Source organism: Kogia breviceps, chromosome 18 (genome assembly GCF_026419965.1).
Source record: "Kogia breviceps isolate mKogBre1 chromosome 18, mKogBre1 haplotype 1, whole genome shotgun sequence".
NCBI lineage: Eukaryota > Metazoa > Chordata > Mammalia > Artiodactyla > Physeteridae > Kogia > Kogia breviceps.
In genome coordinates, this window is record NC_081327.1 from 31926773 (window position 1) to 31945705 (window position 18933).

General features: G+C 49.2%; 1 protein-coding gene across 1 annotated transcript in view; it reads right to left on the reverse strand.

The window, feature by feature from the left end:
* The window catches only part of CNGB1 (cyclic nucleotide gated channel subunit beta 1), a 175385-nt gene that overhangs the window by 12834 nt on the left and 143618 nt on the right, over positions 1–18933 (reverse strand). Inside the window, exons 19-26 of the mRNA XM_067019696.1 lie at positions 12145–12307; positions 9165–9272; positions 6914–7071; positions 5378–5533; positions 3801–4009; positions 2720–2770; positions 2376–2462; positions 369–433 (exon numbers count right to left, since the gene is read on the reverse strand). Of these exons, the coding sequence (XP_066875797.1) occupies positions 369–433; positions 2376–2462; positions 2720–2770; positions 3801–4009; positions 5378–5533; positions 6914–7071; positions 9165–9272; positions 12145–12307 (997 nt within the window). The remainder of the gene's footprint in view (positions 1–368; positions 434–2375; positions 2463–2719; positions 2771–3800; positions 4010–5377; positions 5534–6913; positions 7072–9164; positions 9273–12144; positions 12308–18933) is intronic.

The following is an 18933-nucleotide window of genomic DNA, read 5'->3' on the forward strand; positions in this document are numbered from 1 at the left end:
TAGGGGGGGTCAGTTTCCTGAGCTGAGACTAAATTGAGGCCCAGCTCCCTGGAAGTGCAGGGGAGCCGTGCATGTCAACCTACGTGAGCCCTCCTCACAATTGGGGGAAACGGGACATTCCTGGTTCTCTAAAAAACAAACATCCCTTCGCAGAAGGGCCAGGAAGAGGCCCGGCTTCCGGTGAGTGTCAGAGTGGCGAGGGGGCCTGGGGGACCAGGGGAGCCGAAAGGGGAAGTGATGGGGGTAGAGAACGCCTTGCTCCGTCCTTGCTGCAAATGTACTGGGGCATATGTGTGCACATGTGCACTTCTCTGTGTGTGTGTGTGTGTGTGTGTGTGTGTGTGTGTGTGTGTGTGTAGGGGTCTCACCTGTAAATGTAGGCTTTGTTGAGGATGGATTCCAGGCGGTTGTTAAACTCGAAGAAGGCCATGTACTGGGAGAAAGAGCAAGGCATCAGGGGCGGCCCGCTGCCCTCACCTCCCGGACCATTCCCCACAGCTGCCAAGACTGAGGGTCCTTTCTGCAGACCCCCGGTGGGAGGGGGTTGGAGAGTGAACATTCAAAATCAGAGGTCCTTACCCCTTTGAGGAATTGGGGGCCAGAAACTCCATTTCTGAATCTGATGGAAACCCTGGCCCCTCTTCCTTGGAAATTACATATAATCATGTTGTCACAGTTTGTGTATAATTTCAGGGGACTCCTATACCTTCCAAATCCTATCATGAAACTTTTAAGGTACATGCATCCCAGGTTAAGGACCCTGTTTTCAAGGTTTACGTATAAAGACAACAATTATATAAAGAAACAGCCGCTCGCTGATCTCCTCGAAAGGCTTATTTATAATAATAAAAGTGTAAGATAACTGCCCATTACAGAGCCCCTTGTATGACTGCACTTTATACACTTTACCTTAGCACTTATTTACATGTATTATCCTTCTCCTTTTACAGAGAGGAAACCGGCACTCAGGGGAGTTCAGGAACTTGCCCAAAACACACAGCTGGTAAGTAACAGAGCCAGGGTTCAAAGCCAGATCACACTCAAAACTGCAAGCTCTTTCCACAATGTTACACTTGCCTCTAGATCTCTGCACACATGTTGTTTGACCTTTGAAAATAACATTGATGAAGGTTCCCTGTGGGCCATGCTAGCTATCATCCAGGCGTTCGTTCTAATTTCCATCTGGGGTTTGCACTGGATCAAGAAGGTCCACGGACTTGGATCCTCACCTTGGACCCAAAGAGTTGCATCCTCTGAGTCCTGCTAGATGTTAGGTGCTCGAGTTACGTTCACTACTACCACGTGGACCAAGATATGGATCCAGCCTCTGTATTGGGGGTAAAACTTGGGCTGTGGATCTAACCCTCCTCACTCTGATGTATGGATCTAAAGCAACCTCTGCCGCCCCTGGAAGGCTGGCAGGTGTCAAATAAGACTGGTGCCACTTCCAGTTTCCCTCTTCCTCTGGGCAGCCAGGAAGCTCAGAAGCAGTTTTCATGCTCAATTCCAGATATGCTTTCTTTTCATCGAGGTACTTGCATTCTTCCAGCTTTTCTCTGCCCGATTTCTCCAAGTAATTAGGGTTATTGCATTTGCCTCTTTTGTAAATTCCCTCATTGCCATTTCGGGGAAGAAGCATCAGGTATTATGTAGGGAGAAAGATGAATTTACTTGGTCTGCCAGAAAAATCCATCTGGGGGATCCTGAGTGCTCTGACTAGCTGTCCACTCTGGTCACATTAAAGGATGTTGCCAGGTCTCCACTCTACACAGTGTCACCCTCACTGAGACATTGGCTCTGCCCCAGTGACAGGAGGAATGGTTGTATTGACACTGTAATGACAACAACTAATGATGAAACAGGTGTCGGGCTGCATGTTCAAATCCATCCTGGGCTCTTCCTGGCTCCTGCGACCTTGGGCAAGTCACCCAAGCTTTCCAAGCCTCTGTTTCTCCATCTTTTAGATGAAGACCATCATAAAGCACAAGTCTCTCTGTTGAATCTCTATAGTAACTGAAAGCATAGACAGTGGAAACAGGCTGCCTGGGTTCAAATCCAGACTCTACTCCTTTCTACCTGTGTGACCTTGGGCAAGTTACTTAACCTCTCTGTGCCTCAGGCATCTCATTTGTGAAATTCTGGTACCAACAACACTCATCTCATGCTGTTAAGGAGTAGGCACCTGTAAAGCCTCCAGAACAATATCTAACACACAGCACAACTAAGAAGCGCTAACAATTGTAAGGAATTTCCCATCTCCCCTCGGGGCCACCCTTCCCAGATGCCTCCTGCTCCCTAGTGCTGCCCAGGCCAGACATTAAGATGCCACTGCAGGTGCAGAGCACGGCGGAGCTGAAGGCCTTGGATGGTCTTACCTTCAAACAGCGGGGCAAGCGCAGGAGGGGATTCACACCGAATTTCAAGTAGAGAAAGTCCAAGGGCAAGAGGCAGAGCATATCCATCTGAAATCCCAGCAGGACACCACAGTGCATAAAACAGAATATAACTCCCAGGGTTGTGGGATGGGGTGAGTGGCAGGGGTTTCCACCTTTAATGGAAAGGTGAGGTCAGAATGCCCCCGGAGGGGCTAAAATTAGGGCAGGTGGCATCCTACCAACGAGCTCCAGCCCCTGCTGGTCCTGGCGGGAACCACGTCACATCGGCCCCAAAGCACCCAGGGACCCCAGAGACACCATCTCCCAAGATCCCTGGCACACACCTTAAAGCGCTGAGATTTCAGATAATTGTTGCGCATCTCCTTTTTGTCTGTCTGGAATAAAATGGAATACTGACTGTGAAATGGCCTGAGAGCTTAATCCCTGACCCCATGGGAGCAGCGATGGAAATCCCTGCACAACCTCCACCTTCCTATTGAAGTAACAGCCCCATGGATGTGTAGCAGAGCTTCGATGAAAGCCTCACAGTCTACAAGATAGAGAGGTCGAGCTCCCGGGGGTGGCGTGGTGGGTGGGTGGGGGGAGGTTGTCCAAGGTCACTCAGCTCAATTCCGACTTCTTGGATGGAAAGCAGGCACACTGAGCTTATTCTCTCTTACCTGGACCATTTGCAACCTTATTCACTGAGGAGCTGGCCACTGCTCTGATCAGACCAGGAAAGAGGTTGCTCAGGGAATTCTTTTTCCTCTAAATTGTTTTAGAGGCTCAAACTCAACTTGTCTGCACACAGGGGAGCAGCCTCTGCCAGCATGGGATTTTGAAAAGTGACATGCACAGGGAGATGGAAACTCTGCCAAGTCACAATCAGGACTTAGGTTTTCTCCCTAATAAGTGCAGCAGGACACAGGGTCCCAAACTGGTCTGGGTAGTGTTGCAGGAAATGTTGATTGTCAGCAGACACCTGTGCTGAGCATTCTGCATATACATCACCTCCGTAGATCCTCACAGTAATGGCATGAGGTGGGAGCGATTACTATCCCCATTTTACAGATGAGGAAACTGAGGCTCCAAGAGGTGATACAGTTGTCCTGGGTGAGCCGAGATTTGAACCAGGTCTGCCTGTTCTAAAGGCCATTCTCTAGGCCACATCTTCATCTCTCATTCCATCAGGTGGTCCAGGAACTATTTCACCCATGAGCAAGACTTGATGTGAGTAATTTGAATGTATCAAAGATGTGTGAAACAAGCAATGACGCTGTTGAATAAGCATGGGTGGACGTCCTGAGATTTCCTTGTTCCTTTAGCTTCTGGTCCATCCCAGCATCAGGGGTCAGCCCCACAAATGCTCTGGCTGCAGGGTCTGCTCCCAGCCATCCCCCCACCCCCAACCTGTCTGTGACTCACAATGATGTCCCCGCCTCTGACAAACTGCAGACGCAGCTGGAACACGGTGATGTCCAGGAGGTAGATGAGGTCACACAGGTAATCCACCAGCAGCCAGAGGTAGATGTTGTCCGGCATCTGGTAGGGGAAGGCCCAGCGCACGGGAATCAGCCAACAGTTCCAGTTCCAGGCCAGCACCACGAAGAACAGCCACAGGATGTACATCAGGTCTGCAGGGGTGGGAGGGGGCAGGAATATGCTAGAACATCAGCCAGAGAAGGGCTCCTCGCCATGGGATGAGGGTGGGGCTTTTTTCTTCCCACTTGCCTGTCTGCACTTTCCTACAAGCACTATATGCGGCCCTTCTGTAATTTGGGGGGGGGCATGTAAAACTATCTTTGATATAAAAATAAATCACGGCTAGGCCCTAACAAATTGAGTACTCTGAGTAGGGGATATGGGATATGGTGTCATTATTAGTTAATAGACAGCTAACCAGAAAACACTTTTGCTCTCATTCTTGTTGAACTTTTTCCAAAAATGTATTTCCTGCCTTTGTAAATACACAATAGTAAGTAATGCATAGAAGGTGGACAGATGGATACGCAGATGGACAAGTGCATGGAGGGATGGATACTGTAGGTCACCTGGGCATTTTATCATTTATTTCTTTATTTATTTTTGTCTTTAATTGTTTTGACCGTGCTGGGCGGCTTGCGGGATCTGAGTTCCCCGACCAGGGATCAAACCCATGCCCCCTGTAGTAGAGGCGCAGAGTCCTAACCACTGGACCACCAGGGAATTCCCCCCACCTGGCATTTTAAAGGACCAATGGACACCAGGGTTGAAGTCCTGCCCCCCAAATGACTTCCTGTGTGTCCTTAGGAAAGTCCCTCTCTGGCACCTGTTCTGTCCTCCTCAGAGAAGTCATGAGGAAAAGTCAGATAAAAAAGGCAGGGAGGGCTTCCCTGGTGGCGCAGTGGTTGAGAATCCGCCTGCCGATGCAGGGGACACGGGTTCGTGCCCTGGTCCGGGAAGATCCCACATGCCGCGGAGCAACTAAGCCCGTGAGCCATGGCCGCTAGGCCTGCGCGTCCGGAGCCTGTGTTCCGCAATGGGAGAGGCCACAACAGTGAGAGGCCCGCATACCGCAAAAAAAAAAAAAAAAAAAAAAAAAAAGGCAGGGAGATCCTTTGTAAACTGTAAAGTGCTGTGCACATATAAAGCGTTGTTATTCCTGAAGAATACAAAATGGGCTAAAAGGCAAGTGAGAGGGACTTCACTTTAGATGTTGGAAGCACTCTTCCCCTTTTCTGCTCAGAGCAGCAGCTCTGGGAAGGAGCCAGGAAGAGCAGAGTAGAAGAAAGACTTGGCCAAGAGTCAGGAGTCCTGAGTCTGCCACTGACTAGTTGTGTCTTTAGGCCAGTTAACTTCTCTGTACCTTAGTTTGCTTGTCTGTTAAGATGGGTACGATCTTATGTTCCTAGTTCAGGGACTTTGTTTGTTTGGGGCCCGCCCTTGCACTGCCCCCACCCCCTCCCATTCTCCTGCCCTCTCATGTGACATGTGGCAATGCCCACTGCCTTCCCAGGACTCACTGGTCAGCGGGTCGATGCTCTGGGGAAACTGGTACGTCTTCCAGGGGCGGCGTTTGAACTTGCAGCAGAGCATTTCACAATAGTGTTCCTCCTCCACCTGCCCCGCTTCAGCTGGTTTCACATCCAGGGCCGGTTCTGGGGCTTTCTTGGCTGGGGCTATGGGATGACACTGTGACCCTCTGACCCAGCCCTGAGGCTCGGGTAGAGGAGGCAGAGAGAAGGCTCGCAGGACTTCCCTGGTGGTGCAGTGGCTAAGAATCCACCTGCCAGTGCAGGGGACACGGGTTTGAGCCCTGGTCCGGGAAGATCCCACGCACTGCGGAGCAACTAAGCCCGTGCGCCACAACTACTGAAACCCATGCACCTGGAGCCCGTGAGACGCAACAAGAGAAGTCACCGTAATGAGAAGCCCGCACACTGCAACGGAGGGTAGCCCCTGCTCGCCACAACTAGAGAAAGCCCACACGCAGCAACAAAGACCCAACACAGCCAAAAATAAATAAATAAATAAAAACAAAAAAAAAGAGAAGGCTCCCAACTGCAGACTCTGCAACTGAAGCTGAGGGGACCCTGGCGCCATCCCATAACCTGCTACAAGCTCTGTGTGCTCTCCAGCAGCAACCTGGGCGCCTGCTCTGAAGCTCTTACGGCTCAGTCTGGGACTGCTTCTCAGGAACTGCCTAAAATGAGGTGTTTCTGGGCAAGTTGGAGGTTTCAGTTGAGTGTGTGCTTGTGTGTCTGTGCTTAGACCCCTTGGTTTCCCCTGGAGGGCTAGGGGCATTGGTACCCAGAACTTCCACCACCCAGGGCCAGAAATCAGGAAAACATTGTTCTAGGTTTTTCAGAGCAGAAATCTCAGCTGTATCATCTCCAAATCAAGACACCAAATGGGATCACGGTTTTCCTGTGCATCTATGGTGATGTTGTTGGTGACCTAGAGATTGGCTCTTACAGGTTTAGTATGGCTACGTTTCCAGCTTTAGGAGTGTGAAGTCAGGCTCTGCTAAGTCCGCTGTTGGCACCATGAGTTCTAACGCACAACCCTCCTTTGAAAGGACCTAGAAAGCCTCCCTGGTGAGAGAGCATGGTTCTTATTTCCTCCTGGCACTTTGAAAGCAGGAAACTTTGAGGTAACTCCATAAGAATATTGCAATGGAGACCTCTGAAAAATAAGACTGTGTAGTTCCAGAGTGGGTTATGGACACCATCTAAGTGAAAGACCATGAGATACATCCCAGGGTGGACCACCTGCCCGCCACTGGGAAAGGGGCAGAGGGTCAACAAGGGAACTTGCCCTGTGGGAGAGAGAGCCAAATACAACGGGATCACTGGTCAGAACTTTGACGTTCTTTCCTCCCCTGGACACGTAGCTAAACCTGTACATAAAGGACCCCAAATTCCAAAGAATGGAGATATGGGCTTCTCAAGCACCCCAACCATTTCCTTGGGGCCACCCTCCCCAAGAATTTGACAGGGGCCTTAAGGGGCCCCCACTCCACCCCTGGTCAGGTGGCCCAGCCCCAGCTCTGGACTCACAGGGCTTGGGGCTCTCTTCATCAGAGGTGACATCAGGGTCGATGAGCTTCTCCTTCACCTTCTCCGTCCGCTCCTTGAAAAGCTTCACCAGCTCCTGGAGCCGGTTGTTGATGAGGGCACTGGTCTGGCTGTCTGTGGAGGCTGTGCGGTCCTGGTCACTGAGGGAACACCACCCAGAGCTGAACGGGCTGCGTGCGGAGGGACCCCTGCACCCCCGGGCAAGAGCTGAATCTGCTTCCCACCTGGCCTCAGGGGGTAAATCCTGCCCCAGTCTTCTTCTGACATCAAAACATCAAACCCACCTTAATATCTCCTGGGAGGAAATTCAGTCTGCGATTAACACCCGGGTGCCCAGCTTTCAGAAAATGTACCACGAATGCTCTGATTCAGATGGGCAATTCCAAAAAAACTTGGATTCCACTTGTGATTTAGGGGGAAACTCTGGAACTCAGTTCAGGGCTGTTAGTTTCAATTTGGGGTTCACATGAGATACAGGACAGATCAGAGAGGGGACAGGGTCTACCTTTTTAGGCTTAGGAAATAGCTGATGGAAAAAACAGTGCAGGGGATTCCCTGGTGGTCTGGTGGTTAGGATTCTGCGCTCTCACTGTCAAGGGCCCGGGTTCGATCTCCGGTCGGGGAACTAAGATCCTAGAAGCTGTACAGCGCAGCCAAAATAAATAAATAAATATTAAAAACAGTGCAGATACATTACATATTCTTTTAATTTATAGGAATTTGAACTGCGTGAACTTGCAGCAAGGGAGAGACAGACACAGACAGAGAGAATTAATGAGAGTCTTCTGTTCAGCGTGGGTCAAGAGCCCTGGGTGAGTTGAGACGGGCAGCCTTGTGAACCGGCCTATGTTCCATGTTCTCCTCTGAGTGGCCCGTGATCCTCTTGCTGAGCTGAGGGTAACACTGCTGTTTACAGATCTACTGGTTTTTTTTTCATACATCGAGGCACTGAAACTCAAGCCAGCTATTCTTCTCGTGCTCAGCTGAGGGAGCTAGCTGGAGAAAAGCAGTGGGGGGGGGGGGCGGTCATAATGAGAGATGGCGCTGTGGGGTGGAGGAGACAGGAGCTGCTCACCCACACGCACTCCCTCCTGCAGGGAGTAGCCACCACGCAGCCAGGGACTACGTCGCCCAGGTGTGGCCGTGCGAGCTCTCACAGGTGGACGTGCTAGCGCAATTCCGGGCCTCCCTGTGGAAGAGCGGCCCGGCACGCTCCCTTTCTAGTGGTGACCAGCAGGATCTTGAAAGCCACACAAAGGTGGCAGAGCCACTGTTGGCTGGGGCCCTAAATGACTGCAGGGGACAGAGCCTTCCACTGACCTGAAACACACCACTGGTGACACAACTATGATATATGAGACGTCTTGTTCCTTAAGCCACTGAATCATTGAGGTCTATTTGTTATAGCATCTTAACCTACTGAGGTAATACATGGGGTTCCATGCTGACCACCTTAAGAGTTTTCAAAGGTAATTTTTATTATTATACCTGATTTCTGGCTTATTTTCTGATATTAAACCCTACCCCTACCCCTACCCCTACCCTACTGCATAAGATGTGACTCCACTGTATGCTAAAATGGATCACTGGACTATACGTGAGGTTTGGGTCTTTTCCTGCTTCTTTTGCTTTTCTGAACTTTCCACAATACTGTTAAGCATAAGCTCCATAAAATTATGGACAGAAAAAAAGACTGGAAGGAAAGTATATTGTCTCCTAAGGTCACTCCAGAAGCTATGGCTGGAGAGGAGGTGAGGATCCCAGGCCAGAGCCCAGGGCTGGGGTATCCACTGTCACCAGCCTACGTAGACCCTTCAGGAAAACACCTCCCACTGGCCCAGCCCTTGTGACACTTCGATGTCAGAGACACAGGTCCCAATGCCCTCGTAGTGGCCTCTAAACATTGTTCCACAGACCAGTTGCATGAGAATCACCTGGGAAGCTTATAAAGATGTGGATTCCCCAGGGCCCACTCTCTGTGGTTCTGGACACAGCTGGGCCCAGAGTTTGAGCCCATTCTGCAGACCAGATTTTTCAGAATTTCTGGGCTGGTCAGAAGCAGCCTAGGCAGGAAACCCGGCCCTCTCTTACTGCCAGGAAGCCACTGACACAGTCTGCCTTGGGGTGGAAGGTTCTAAAAACATCCATTCTCCCCCCAACTCACCTCCCTTTGCTTACCCATCCCCACCCAGACTTCTGATTCCCTGAGACCCCAGAGGTGGTCCCCACTTACTCAGTGCCCTGAGGGTTGGTGGGGTCCGACCAAGCGACCACGGGGGATACAGCCGGTGACAGCATCTTGAGCTCTTCAGCCTCATCATCTTGGGAGCACAGGCTCTTCCTGCAAGAGCACAGACATGGAAGGGAGGGGCCTTCAGGGAGGCAGGGGCCACGAGGGGGTGAACCAACTTTGAGCCCGGCAGACCACCCAGAGCAAATCCTGGGGGGAAGGTGGGGACAGAGGATGGTGCTGCCAAAGGGTCCTCGCTTGCCTGCAGGGAAACAAAAAAGGAGAAGAAGGGACACATCCAACCTCTGGATCTCAGTCTCTGCATCCATTCAATGGCCTAGCATAAAAGTAACAGCACTGACTTGGGATCGGGCAAACCCGAATTTGCACCCCAGCCCTGCTTCTTCCCAGTGTGTGACCTTGGCAAGTTACTCAAACCCTCTGAGCTGCCTCAGGTTTCCCCCTCTATAAAATGGGACTAAATCTACCCAATTCAATGAGGTTCTCATCACTCAGTAGGGTCTCGGTTTAAACAACTTTCTTCCTTCCACCTCCCAGTCTGAGGGCACTGCCCTCCCCAGTCCACCCCGTCCCCTTCTCCATCACACCACCCTTCCAGCTACTGAGAAGGTGTGAGGGCTCACATTCCATCTTATTAACTCTCCTGGAAGCTCAGCTTCTCTCCCTTTGCAGATGTGCCCCTGGCTGGAAAAGTTGACACCCATGGGCCATGAAGTCTGTTTTCTAGCTCATGGTGTGACCTAGGGAAAGCCCATCCCCTCCTGGAGTTCCTGCTTCCCTATCTGAAGCATGAAGACTAAATTATGCCCAGGTCCCCATCATTCAGTCCAAGTCTGCCACAGGGTGCTGCATGTGGACTCACTGGTGTCTCAGCTGCTGGTGTCTAGATTTGAATCCACTTGGTACTCTTCCCATACTCAACCACCGTGACTCAGGATTCCACCATTAGGGCTTGTAAGGGGATACAGTCAGAGGGATGTGCAGCATTTGCTTTATTCCAGAAGGCTCTGAGACCACCCTATTACCTTCTGCCAACTCGCCTAGAATGGTAAAACTCATGGGTTCACCTCTTTTACACTCTAATTAAAAGGATGCCTGCAAACAAGAAGACTGGGGCAAAAATCTCACAACTGGGACTTAAACGCAGGCCTCCTGCTCCCAGCCCAGTGCCCTCTCCGGGCCTGGAGAGAATCCAGAGTATGGAACTAAATCAGCAGCTATGCAACTCCAGCACCGTCCAGTGCCTGGCCCTGTGCTGAGCACCTCACATACCGTAGCTTGTTGAATTTTCATAATCCTAGTAGACAGGGGATGTTTGGGATTCACTCCAAACTACAGCATTGCACTGTGGGAAGGGCCTTGCCTGTGGGCCCCTCTGTTTTGGTGGCTTTTCTGCTCCTATCAGTTGCCCCCCGTGCTCATTCCATCGCGGACCACAGGCAGCCGCACTGGCCTCTCATGTCAGGCATCAGAATTCCTTCTTGGCACCAAGCTCAGGCTGAGGCTTCCCAGTTTCTCACAGTCACATTCTCCTTAGCACTCTCTGGAAAAATCTTGTGTGATTTCTTCTTCATTGTCTATCTCGGCCCCACTGGAATGTCAGCTCCATGAGGGCAGGCCCCTCTCAGGCTTCTCCCTGATGCAACCACAGCACCTGGAGCAGAGCCTGGCACATAAAGATGTTCAGTAAATGTTTGCAAATGAATGAATGAATGAATGATAATAAGGCCTTGATTCTTGTCCCAAGTGATCTTAGTCCCCTCCCTCCTCACGAATATCCACCTCTAACCCAGCCTGTACAGTTTCCCTACTCTTATGAAGGGAACAGAGGGAGGTAGACCAGATGTCTACAATTATGGTGGTGCCCTGTCTTCTGCTCTCTGTACTCTGTGTGTGATTCAGTGAATTAAACGTGAGGACTGATGTGTCTGTGAGCTGTGTTCCAAGCCTGGGTGAGATTATGACTCTTTTCTCCACATCAAAATCTGGGAGACTTCTGTTTGCTACGTCCAGCCATCTCTGTTTTGGCAGTCTTCTGACCTCAGCTGAGAAATTACTCAAGGGTTCATGGATAAAAGCAAGAAGTAATCAAGAAAAAAGAACCATCCCTCAATCTAGCCAGCTAAGGAGATGCACTGGCAGCTCCCCTTTAGCTTAATTAACCATTCACAAAGCACTGTACTGCACTTCACAGACTGCCTACAGCTCTATGCAGGCTCTCTCTCAGTTACCTGGCTCCGGTTGTCCAAAACCAACTCTAACCATGCAGCAACTAACTTATCTCGAGAGGCACAAAAACGCATGCAACCCTGACCCAGAAACCCACTCTCGAGAAAGGAGCCCAAGGACAGAGGGCAGAAGACCAAAGAGATATTTGTAGCACCATGTGGACAGTATTCAATAAGAGAGGATTGTTATGTCTATCCTGGCACATGGAGCTGGAGGATATCAACACAGCATCACAATGAGTGTTAAGGAGATGGACTAGCAATACGGAAAAGGGCTCAATAGATAAGATGTGGTCTCAAATGAGATATGATCCAATCACTCCTTCAACTAAAACCACTCAAAAGCATGGGCCCACAAACAAGGTATGGAAGAGAAGGCAGAAAAATAAAACTACCACCTAGAGTGGTGGGATTAGGGATGGTTATTCTATCTACTGTTCTTTGGTATGTCCATTGCATTATTTAACAAAAAATTAGCCCTGTCACATTTATTACCCCCTTCAAACGTACAGTTGAGGGTATTCTGGACAGGGCTTCCTCAGAGAGCTCTTTCTAGAGCCTGAAGCCAGGAATTAGGAGAACTGAAAACGGTGGGGCCATAGTCCCAGCGCTGACGGCAACTCGCTGAGTGACTTGAGCCAGTTTCTTCCCCTCTCTGGCCCCAGTGTCCTCAAATGCCAAATGCACAGGTGGCACAGTGCTCTGAAAAGCCCAAGAGAAGCATAAAAGGTGACCTGAGGCTCCCTGTGGATGATCCTGGGACCCCAAGTGTGTCGGATTTGGCAGGAGACGGGGGCAGCGGCACGGGAGAGGGTGGATTCTCTTCCTCGTTGAGGGGCTGGCTGTCAGCATCAGCGTCTTCCGCCTGCACTTCCGGGTGCTCTTCCGTGGCAGGTACTGGGGAGAGGAAGGAGGGCACAGCATCAGAGAGAAGCCAGGTCCCAGGACCTTGCTGTGTTCTACAGGGAAGCCACAGAAAGCGTGTGTGGAGGGGCGTCTGGAAGCCTTGCCTCCCAGCAGGGCCCACAGGAGAGATCCATGGAGGGGGCACAACGATGCAGAGCCCAGGGCCCTCTGACAGCCACGCCCATGCCAGCCACTAACCCAGGAGCCACAGAAGAAGCCACGATGCCACAGAGGCCATAGGAGCTCCTGGACACAGCCTGGAGCCCAGCTCTCCAAAACCCAGCCTGGTTTCCCTGGGTCTGGAGAAGCATCAAGGCCCTGGGGTGGGTGATGGGGGTGCATCACTCAGATAGGGCATGGGGAGCCTGGGGGTGCCACGTCCTAGGGCCTGGCCTGGTGCGGCCTGGCTCAGCTGCTTCCCCTCTCTGGGCCTCAGTTTCCCCAACCCAAGGTAGGAGTGACAAGGCTTTCCCAGGCCTGTGGGAGCATGAGACACAGGGCTAAAGGGCCTCAAACTCTTTTTATATTTGATTTACCATGTTGTGTCAATCTCTAGTGTACAGCAAAGTGACTCAGTTATACACATATCAACATTCCTTTTTTTAATATTCTTTTCTATTATGGTTTGTCACAGGATGTTGAATATAGTTCCCTGTGCTCTACAGTAGGACCTTGTTGTTTACCCATCCTATGTATAATAGTTTACCTCTGCTAATCCCAAACTCCCAGTCCTTCCCTCCCCACCCACCTCCCCTTTGGCAACCACCAGTCTGCTCTCTATGTCTGTGAGTCTATTTCTGTCTTGTAGATAGGTTCATTTGTGCCATATTTAGATTCCACATGTAAGTGGTATCATATGGTATTTGTCTTTTTCCTTCTGACTTACTTCACTTGGTGTGATAATCTCTAGTTGCATCCATGTCGCTGCAAATGGCCTTATTTCATTCTTTTTTATGGCTGAGTAGTATTCCATTGTATATATGCACCACATCTTCTTTATCCATTCTTCTGTCAATGGATATGTAGGTTGTTTTCACATCTTGGTTATTGTGAATGGTGCTGCTATGAACATAGGGGTGCATGTATCTTTTTGAATTATAGTTTTATCTGGGTATATGCCCAGGAGTGGGATTGCTGAATCATATGGCAACTCTAGTTTTAGTTTTCTGAGGAACCTCCATACTGTTCTCCATAGTGACTGCACCAATTTACATTCCCACCAACAGTATAGGAGGGCTCCCTTTTCTCCACACCCTCTCCAGCATTTGTTATTTGTAGACTTTTTAATGATAGCCATTCTGACACGTGTGTGATGGTACCTCACTGTAGTTTTGATTTGCATTTCTCTAATAATTAGTGATGTTGAGCATCTTTTCATGTGTCTATTGGCCATCTCTAAGCCTTCTTTGGAGAAATGTCTATTGACGTCTTCTGCCCATTTTTCAACTGGGTTGTTTTGTTGTTGTTGAGTTGTATGCGCTGTTTGTATATTTTGGAGATTAAGCCCTTGTCTGTCACATCATTTGCAAATATTTTCTCCCATTCCATAGGTTGTCTTTTTGTTTTTTTTGTTTTTGTTTTTAATGGTTTCCTTTTCTGTGCTTATAAGTTTGATTAGGTCCCATTTGTTTATTTTTGTTTTTATTTCTATTGCCTTGGGAGACTGACCTAAGAAAACATTGGTACTATTTATGTCAGAGAATGTTTTGCCTATGCTCTCTTCTTGGAGTTTTATGGTGTCATGTGTTATGTTTGAGTCTTTAAGCCATTTTGAGTTTATTGTTGTGTATGCTGTGAGGGTGTGTTCTACTTCATTGATTTACATGCAGCTGTCCAACTTTCCCAGCACCACTTTCTGAAGAGACTGTCTTTTCCCCATTTTATATTCTTGTCTCCTTTGTCAAAGATTAATTGACTGTAGGTGTGTGGGTTTATTTCTGGACTCTCTATTCTGTTCCATTGATCCGTATGTATGTTTTTGTACCAATATGATGCTGTTTTGATTACAGTAGCTTTGTAGTATTGTCTGAAGTCTGGGAGAGTTATGCCTCCTGCTTTGTTTTTTTCCTCAGGATTGCTTTGGCAATTCTGGGTCTTTCATGGTTCCGTATAATTTTTTTGATTATTTGTTCTAGTTCTGTGAAAAATGTCTTGGGTATTTTGATAGGAATCATATTAAATCTGTAGATTGCTTTGGGTAGTATTGTCATTTTAACAATATTAATTCTTCCAATCCAAGAGCATGGGATATCTTTCCATTTCTTTGAGTCCTCTTTAATTTCCTTTATTAAGGTTTCATAGTTTTCAGTGTATAAGTCTTTCACCTCCTTGGTCAGGTTTATTCCTAGGTATTTTATTTTATTTTTTCTGGTGTTTTAAAAGGTATTCTTTTTTTTACATTCCCTTTCTGATATATCATTTTTAGTGTAAAGAAATGCAACCAATTTTTGAATGTTTATCCTGTATCCTGCTACTTTGATGAACTCATTTATTAGATCTAGTAGTTTTTGCGTGGAGTCCTTAGGATTTTCTATATATAGTATCACGTTTTTGCATATAGTGACAATTTTACCTCTTCAGGGCCTCACACTCTTGAAAGGCCTCCAATGGAGACATTTGGAAGTTTCCTGCAATCAAGGGTAACAGGTTGTTTTTGTATTGTATGTTATCCCTGTTTGGGTACACGTTTGGTATTTCCTTATTTTTGTACATGCCAAGAGCCCCCGAAATTCATCAACCCAATCCCTCTCCTGACCTCTGAGAGACCTCGCATCCTGAGAATTGGGTCCTCCCTGGGGAGCCTGGGTGTGGCTCTACCTCAGTCTTCTTGACCCACCCGAGGGACTGTGGGGACAGGTCTGCCCCAAGACAGAGCTCAGAGGATGCTGAGGGGCTGGAATGGTGTCCCCACTCCCCACCATGCCTGGGCGGGACCACCCAATAGCAGCCAGGCACAGACCTAGGTGCCAGCAAGGCAGGGGCACACGCCCAAAATGGGGAGGGGAGCATTTTGAAACACTTGGATATGTGAGCTTTTTCTAATGGCCACCATGGGAAAAGCCAGCACTTTATGAAGTCTGGTGGAGGGAACGTAAGCAGACCTCAAGACTCTGGGGCATTTGTTTTACTAACCCTAAGCTCTCAGGGGAAGAGGATGAGCAGGACTCAAGAAGCTTAAGAAGTTTTGCTAGGCTCACCAGAGATGCCCCAGGCTGTGGGAAACAGGAGAGAGCCACGGGGCGGTGGGGACGTTCCTCTGCTTCCCTGCAGACCTTGGGAGAGGTGAGCTGGAGGTGGGCCAGGGGCGTGGAGGCAGCCAGGACAAGGGCACCTTCTCAAAAATGTTCAGGGCCCTGGGGCGCCCCCAGGCAGCAAAAAATCACCCTGGTCTCAGCATCCATGAGGCTGTCTCAAGGAACCTGGGAAGGAGAAGGTGTTTCCCTTACCCCCTGCCTCACCCTGCACAAGACCCTATGAAATCAATCACTCCCAGGGGAGGGCGGGGAACTCCTAAGCCTGATGTTTCATTTCCTGCCAGCTTGGGAGAGTAGAGGCTCAAAGTAGAAATTATATTCGTTTATATTATACTGATTTATAGAATAAGAATACTATAATTCAGAATACAAAGAATATTTTATGCTTAAATTGGTTTAGAGAATAATAATATTTACTGTTAAGTACTTCCTATATGCCTGCTAGGCATTAGTTTCACTAAACTCTAAGTGCTTTATATATATAAACTCCTTCATCATTCCCGGCCACTCTATGAGGTCCCTGTTATCATTGTCCCCATTTTGTGGAGAAGGAAACCGAAGCACAGAGAGATTAAGAAACTTTCAGCAGAGCCCAGATTTGGACCCAGGCAGCCTGGCTCCAGAGCTGAAACTCTTATCCCATCCTGAGGTTGGTGACCAGCATATGTAGAGGCCTCTGTCAAAATGAAACCTCGGCTGTGAGGTGCCAAGCAGCACCATTGAAATGGGAATAATGTTCTCACTACATGCTGTCACCGCCTTGTCTGCAGCATCTAAAATCATCGTGTGTCCTACTGTTTAGATTGGGCGTAGGTAGAAACCATATATCAAACCTGCAAACGATCACCAAAGGACCTTGCTCTTGATGTTAGATAGTAAATGTTTTAGAACCAAGTCTGGGGAAGAAGGCCTTGATTTACCTCTCTCTATTAATCTGCGTTGTAAATTCGACCACTAACGTGACCAATACCAAGCCTTATATAAATCCCTGTTTTGTAAATCTTTTAATTATTTGAAAGATTTTTTTGACTGACAGTATTTTCTATTTCTCTACTCGTTTTACTTTTAATGGCTAATATAGGCATTTTATAAATAGTCTGTATTAACGAATATTTTTAAAGTGCTGCAGTAAACATCCTTGCCTATTCATCAGTAAATAAAATAAAATCATCATGTGTCAATGACAGCCGGTTCAACCCACTGTCCCAATGTGTCACTGGGACTATTTCTCAAAGTGTGGGGCTCCCAGGGACCAGAGAAGGCACACGATGATTTTAGACGGCACAGCCAAGGCAAAGGATGACAGAGCGGAACCATTCCTCCCTGTCCGGTTCTGTCTGGATCCTGAGAAGGCAGAGAGAAAGCCTCAGGCTAGTGCTGCTATGGCCTTAACACCTCGCTGACACGTCTGAATCCCCCTTTGCAGCTGGGAGAGCAGACTCAGCTATGAGCCTTCGGCAGGCCACTTACCTCACTAGAAACTACCAAGTCTACATTGTTCTCCATACCTTTGTGGTTATTTCTATTTATGCCTTCTCTATATTTATGGCAGGCCATGCTGGTTTTCCATTTGAATGATAATGTAAAGCTTCCTGTTTAAATACACTCAATTAAATGAAAAAGTGAATCCACTGAAAGAAAGATGGTAAGCAAATAAACGCAGAGCTGGTACAGAACGTGCAAAAATCGAGCCGCAGCGTAAGGGCAGAGGACGTGGAAGACCCTTTGGAGTGAGGAGATTTCGGCCTTGCCCAGAACACTGAGCCTGGCGTGTCATCCCCTGTCATGGGGTTGATCACATGCCACCTTGCCCCAACCCTGTGCCCACCCCAAGCCAGGAGGAGGGAGAGGACGAGAGTGGATCTCTTCTTGTGAAATGTGCAGCTCGACCTGCCTGTGAATCTCAGAGGCAACCTTGCCCAGTGTAATCCAAAAACAAACAAACAAATTAAAGGGAAAATGGAAGGTCTGGTTTGAGTCAAGGCAGAAAGTGACAGGGGTTAGCCCAGAGGCACCAGTATGTCCCCCGGCACTTTGTCATCAGGCAGCAAACAGCAGGAGCCCGAAGGCCACTGCGGGGATCTTGTCACAATTAAATGGATCCAGACAGGCTCACTCTCTGCACTGGCCCCTGAGGACGCCTCCTGTGGGTCTGCCTGTCAGCACCTGGGGGCCTCCCCTTTCCTGAAAGGGAAATTTGCTGAGCAGAGAACAACAGTCCTCAGAAAGTCTAGCTCCCAGCCAACTCTCAGGGTCGGTAGATTCTGTCTGCAACGGACCTCCACATTCCTCTTCTGGTTCATTCTCCTCTGATTATTCTCTTCCTCCACCCAGCTCCCTGCCCCAAGCCTTCTGGCCTGGAGAGCTGGGTGGCTTGTTTAAACTCGGGTATGAGTGACTACCTGTATAAAAATTGATGATCTGCAAAAAGCCATGTTTAACCCAAAGAAATGAATTGCTAATTGTGGAATTTTAGGCGCAGAGAGAAGGGGACTAATACCCTTCAAGTCACCACAAAGCAAGATGAAGTCACTGGTCAGCAGAGGAAGAAGGGGTGGTGTTCCATGAGCCCTAATACTGGTCCCACGCCAAGACCGTGGCACCCACACAGGAAACAGCCCGAGCCATGCAGAAGCACACCACAGACACCAGCGCGCTGGGGGGTCAATTTCACGCTACCTAGGCGACGGATGGAGCTCCCGGTCTCCTTGGTGAAGCTGGAGTTGGACAAGGCTGTCCTCCGGGAGATGAGGACAGGGATGCGGGTGATCGGGGGGTGGTAGCTGGGCACATTGGGGAGGTGCTCCACCGGGTTTCGGGGAGCAAGCCCGGGGGTCACTTGGCCAGGTGGCTGGTCCTGGACCAGGCGATTCAGCTCCATGTCCCGGCCTGGTTTAGCCATGGTGCTGGGGGCGGGGACCTCAGGCCGAGGCGGGACCCGTGGGACTGCAATCATGAGCACAGAGTTGGGAGAGGCAGGGTAGCTGGGGCTCTTCCCCACCAGCGCCAGCACAGACCAGTCCGGTGCCCACCTGCGCTTGCAGCAGCTGCACCCAAAGTCTGGAGCATCCCTCTCGTCCCTGGAGTTCAGTGTCAAGAGCGTCACCAGTCAAGTGGCTCATCCACCCAACAGCTCTGAGAGACAGCCCTGAGCGCCCCAGCTCTGGAGCTTTCTCTGCTAACCAACCATCGTAGCATTTCATACTTTAGACTCAAAGAAATTAGAATCAGAGAACCCAGAACCCCTCAGGCTTAGGCTCACAGATTCAAACGTTCTTAGCCTGGTAGGATTTTCCATCCCAAAGAATCCTGGAGCTCAATTAATTTCACTTCCAACCAGAAGCAATAACTTTTCCTAGGTCC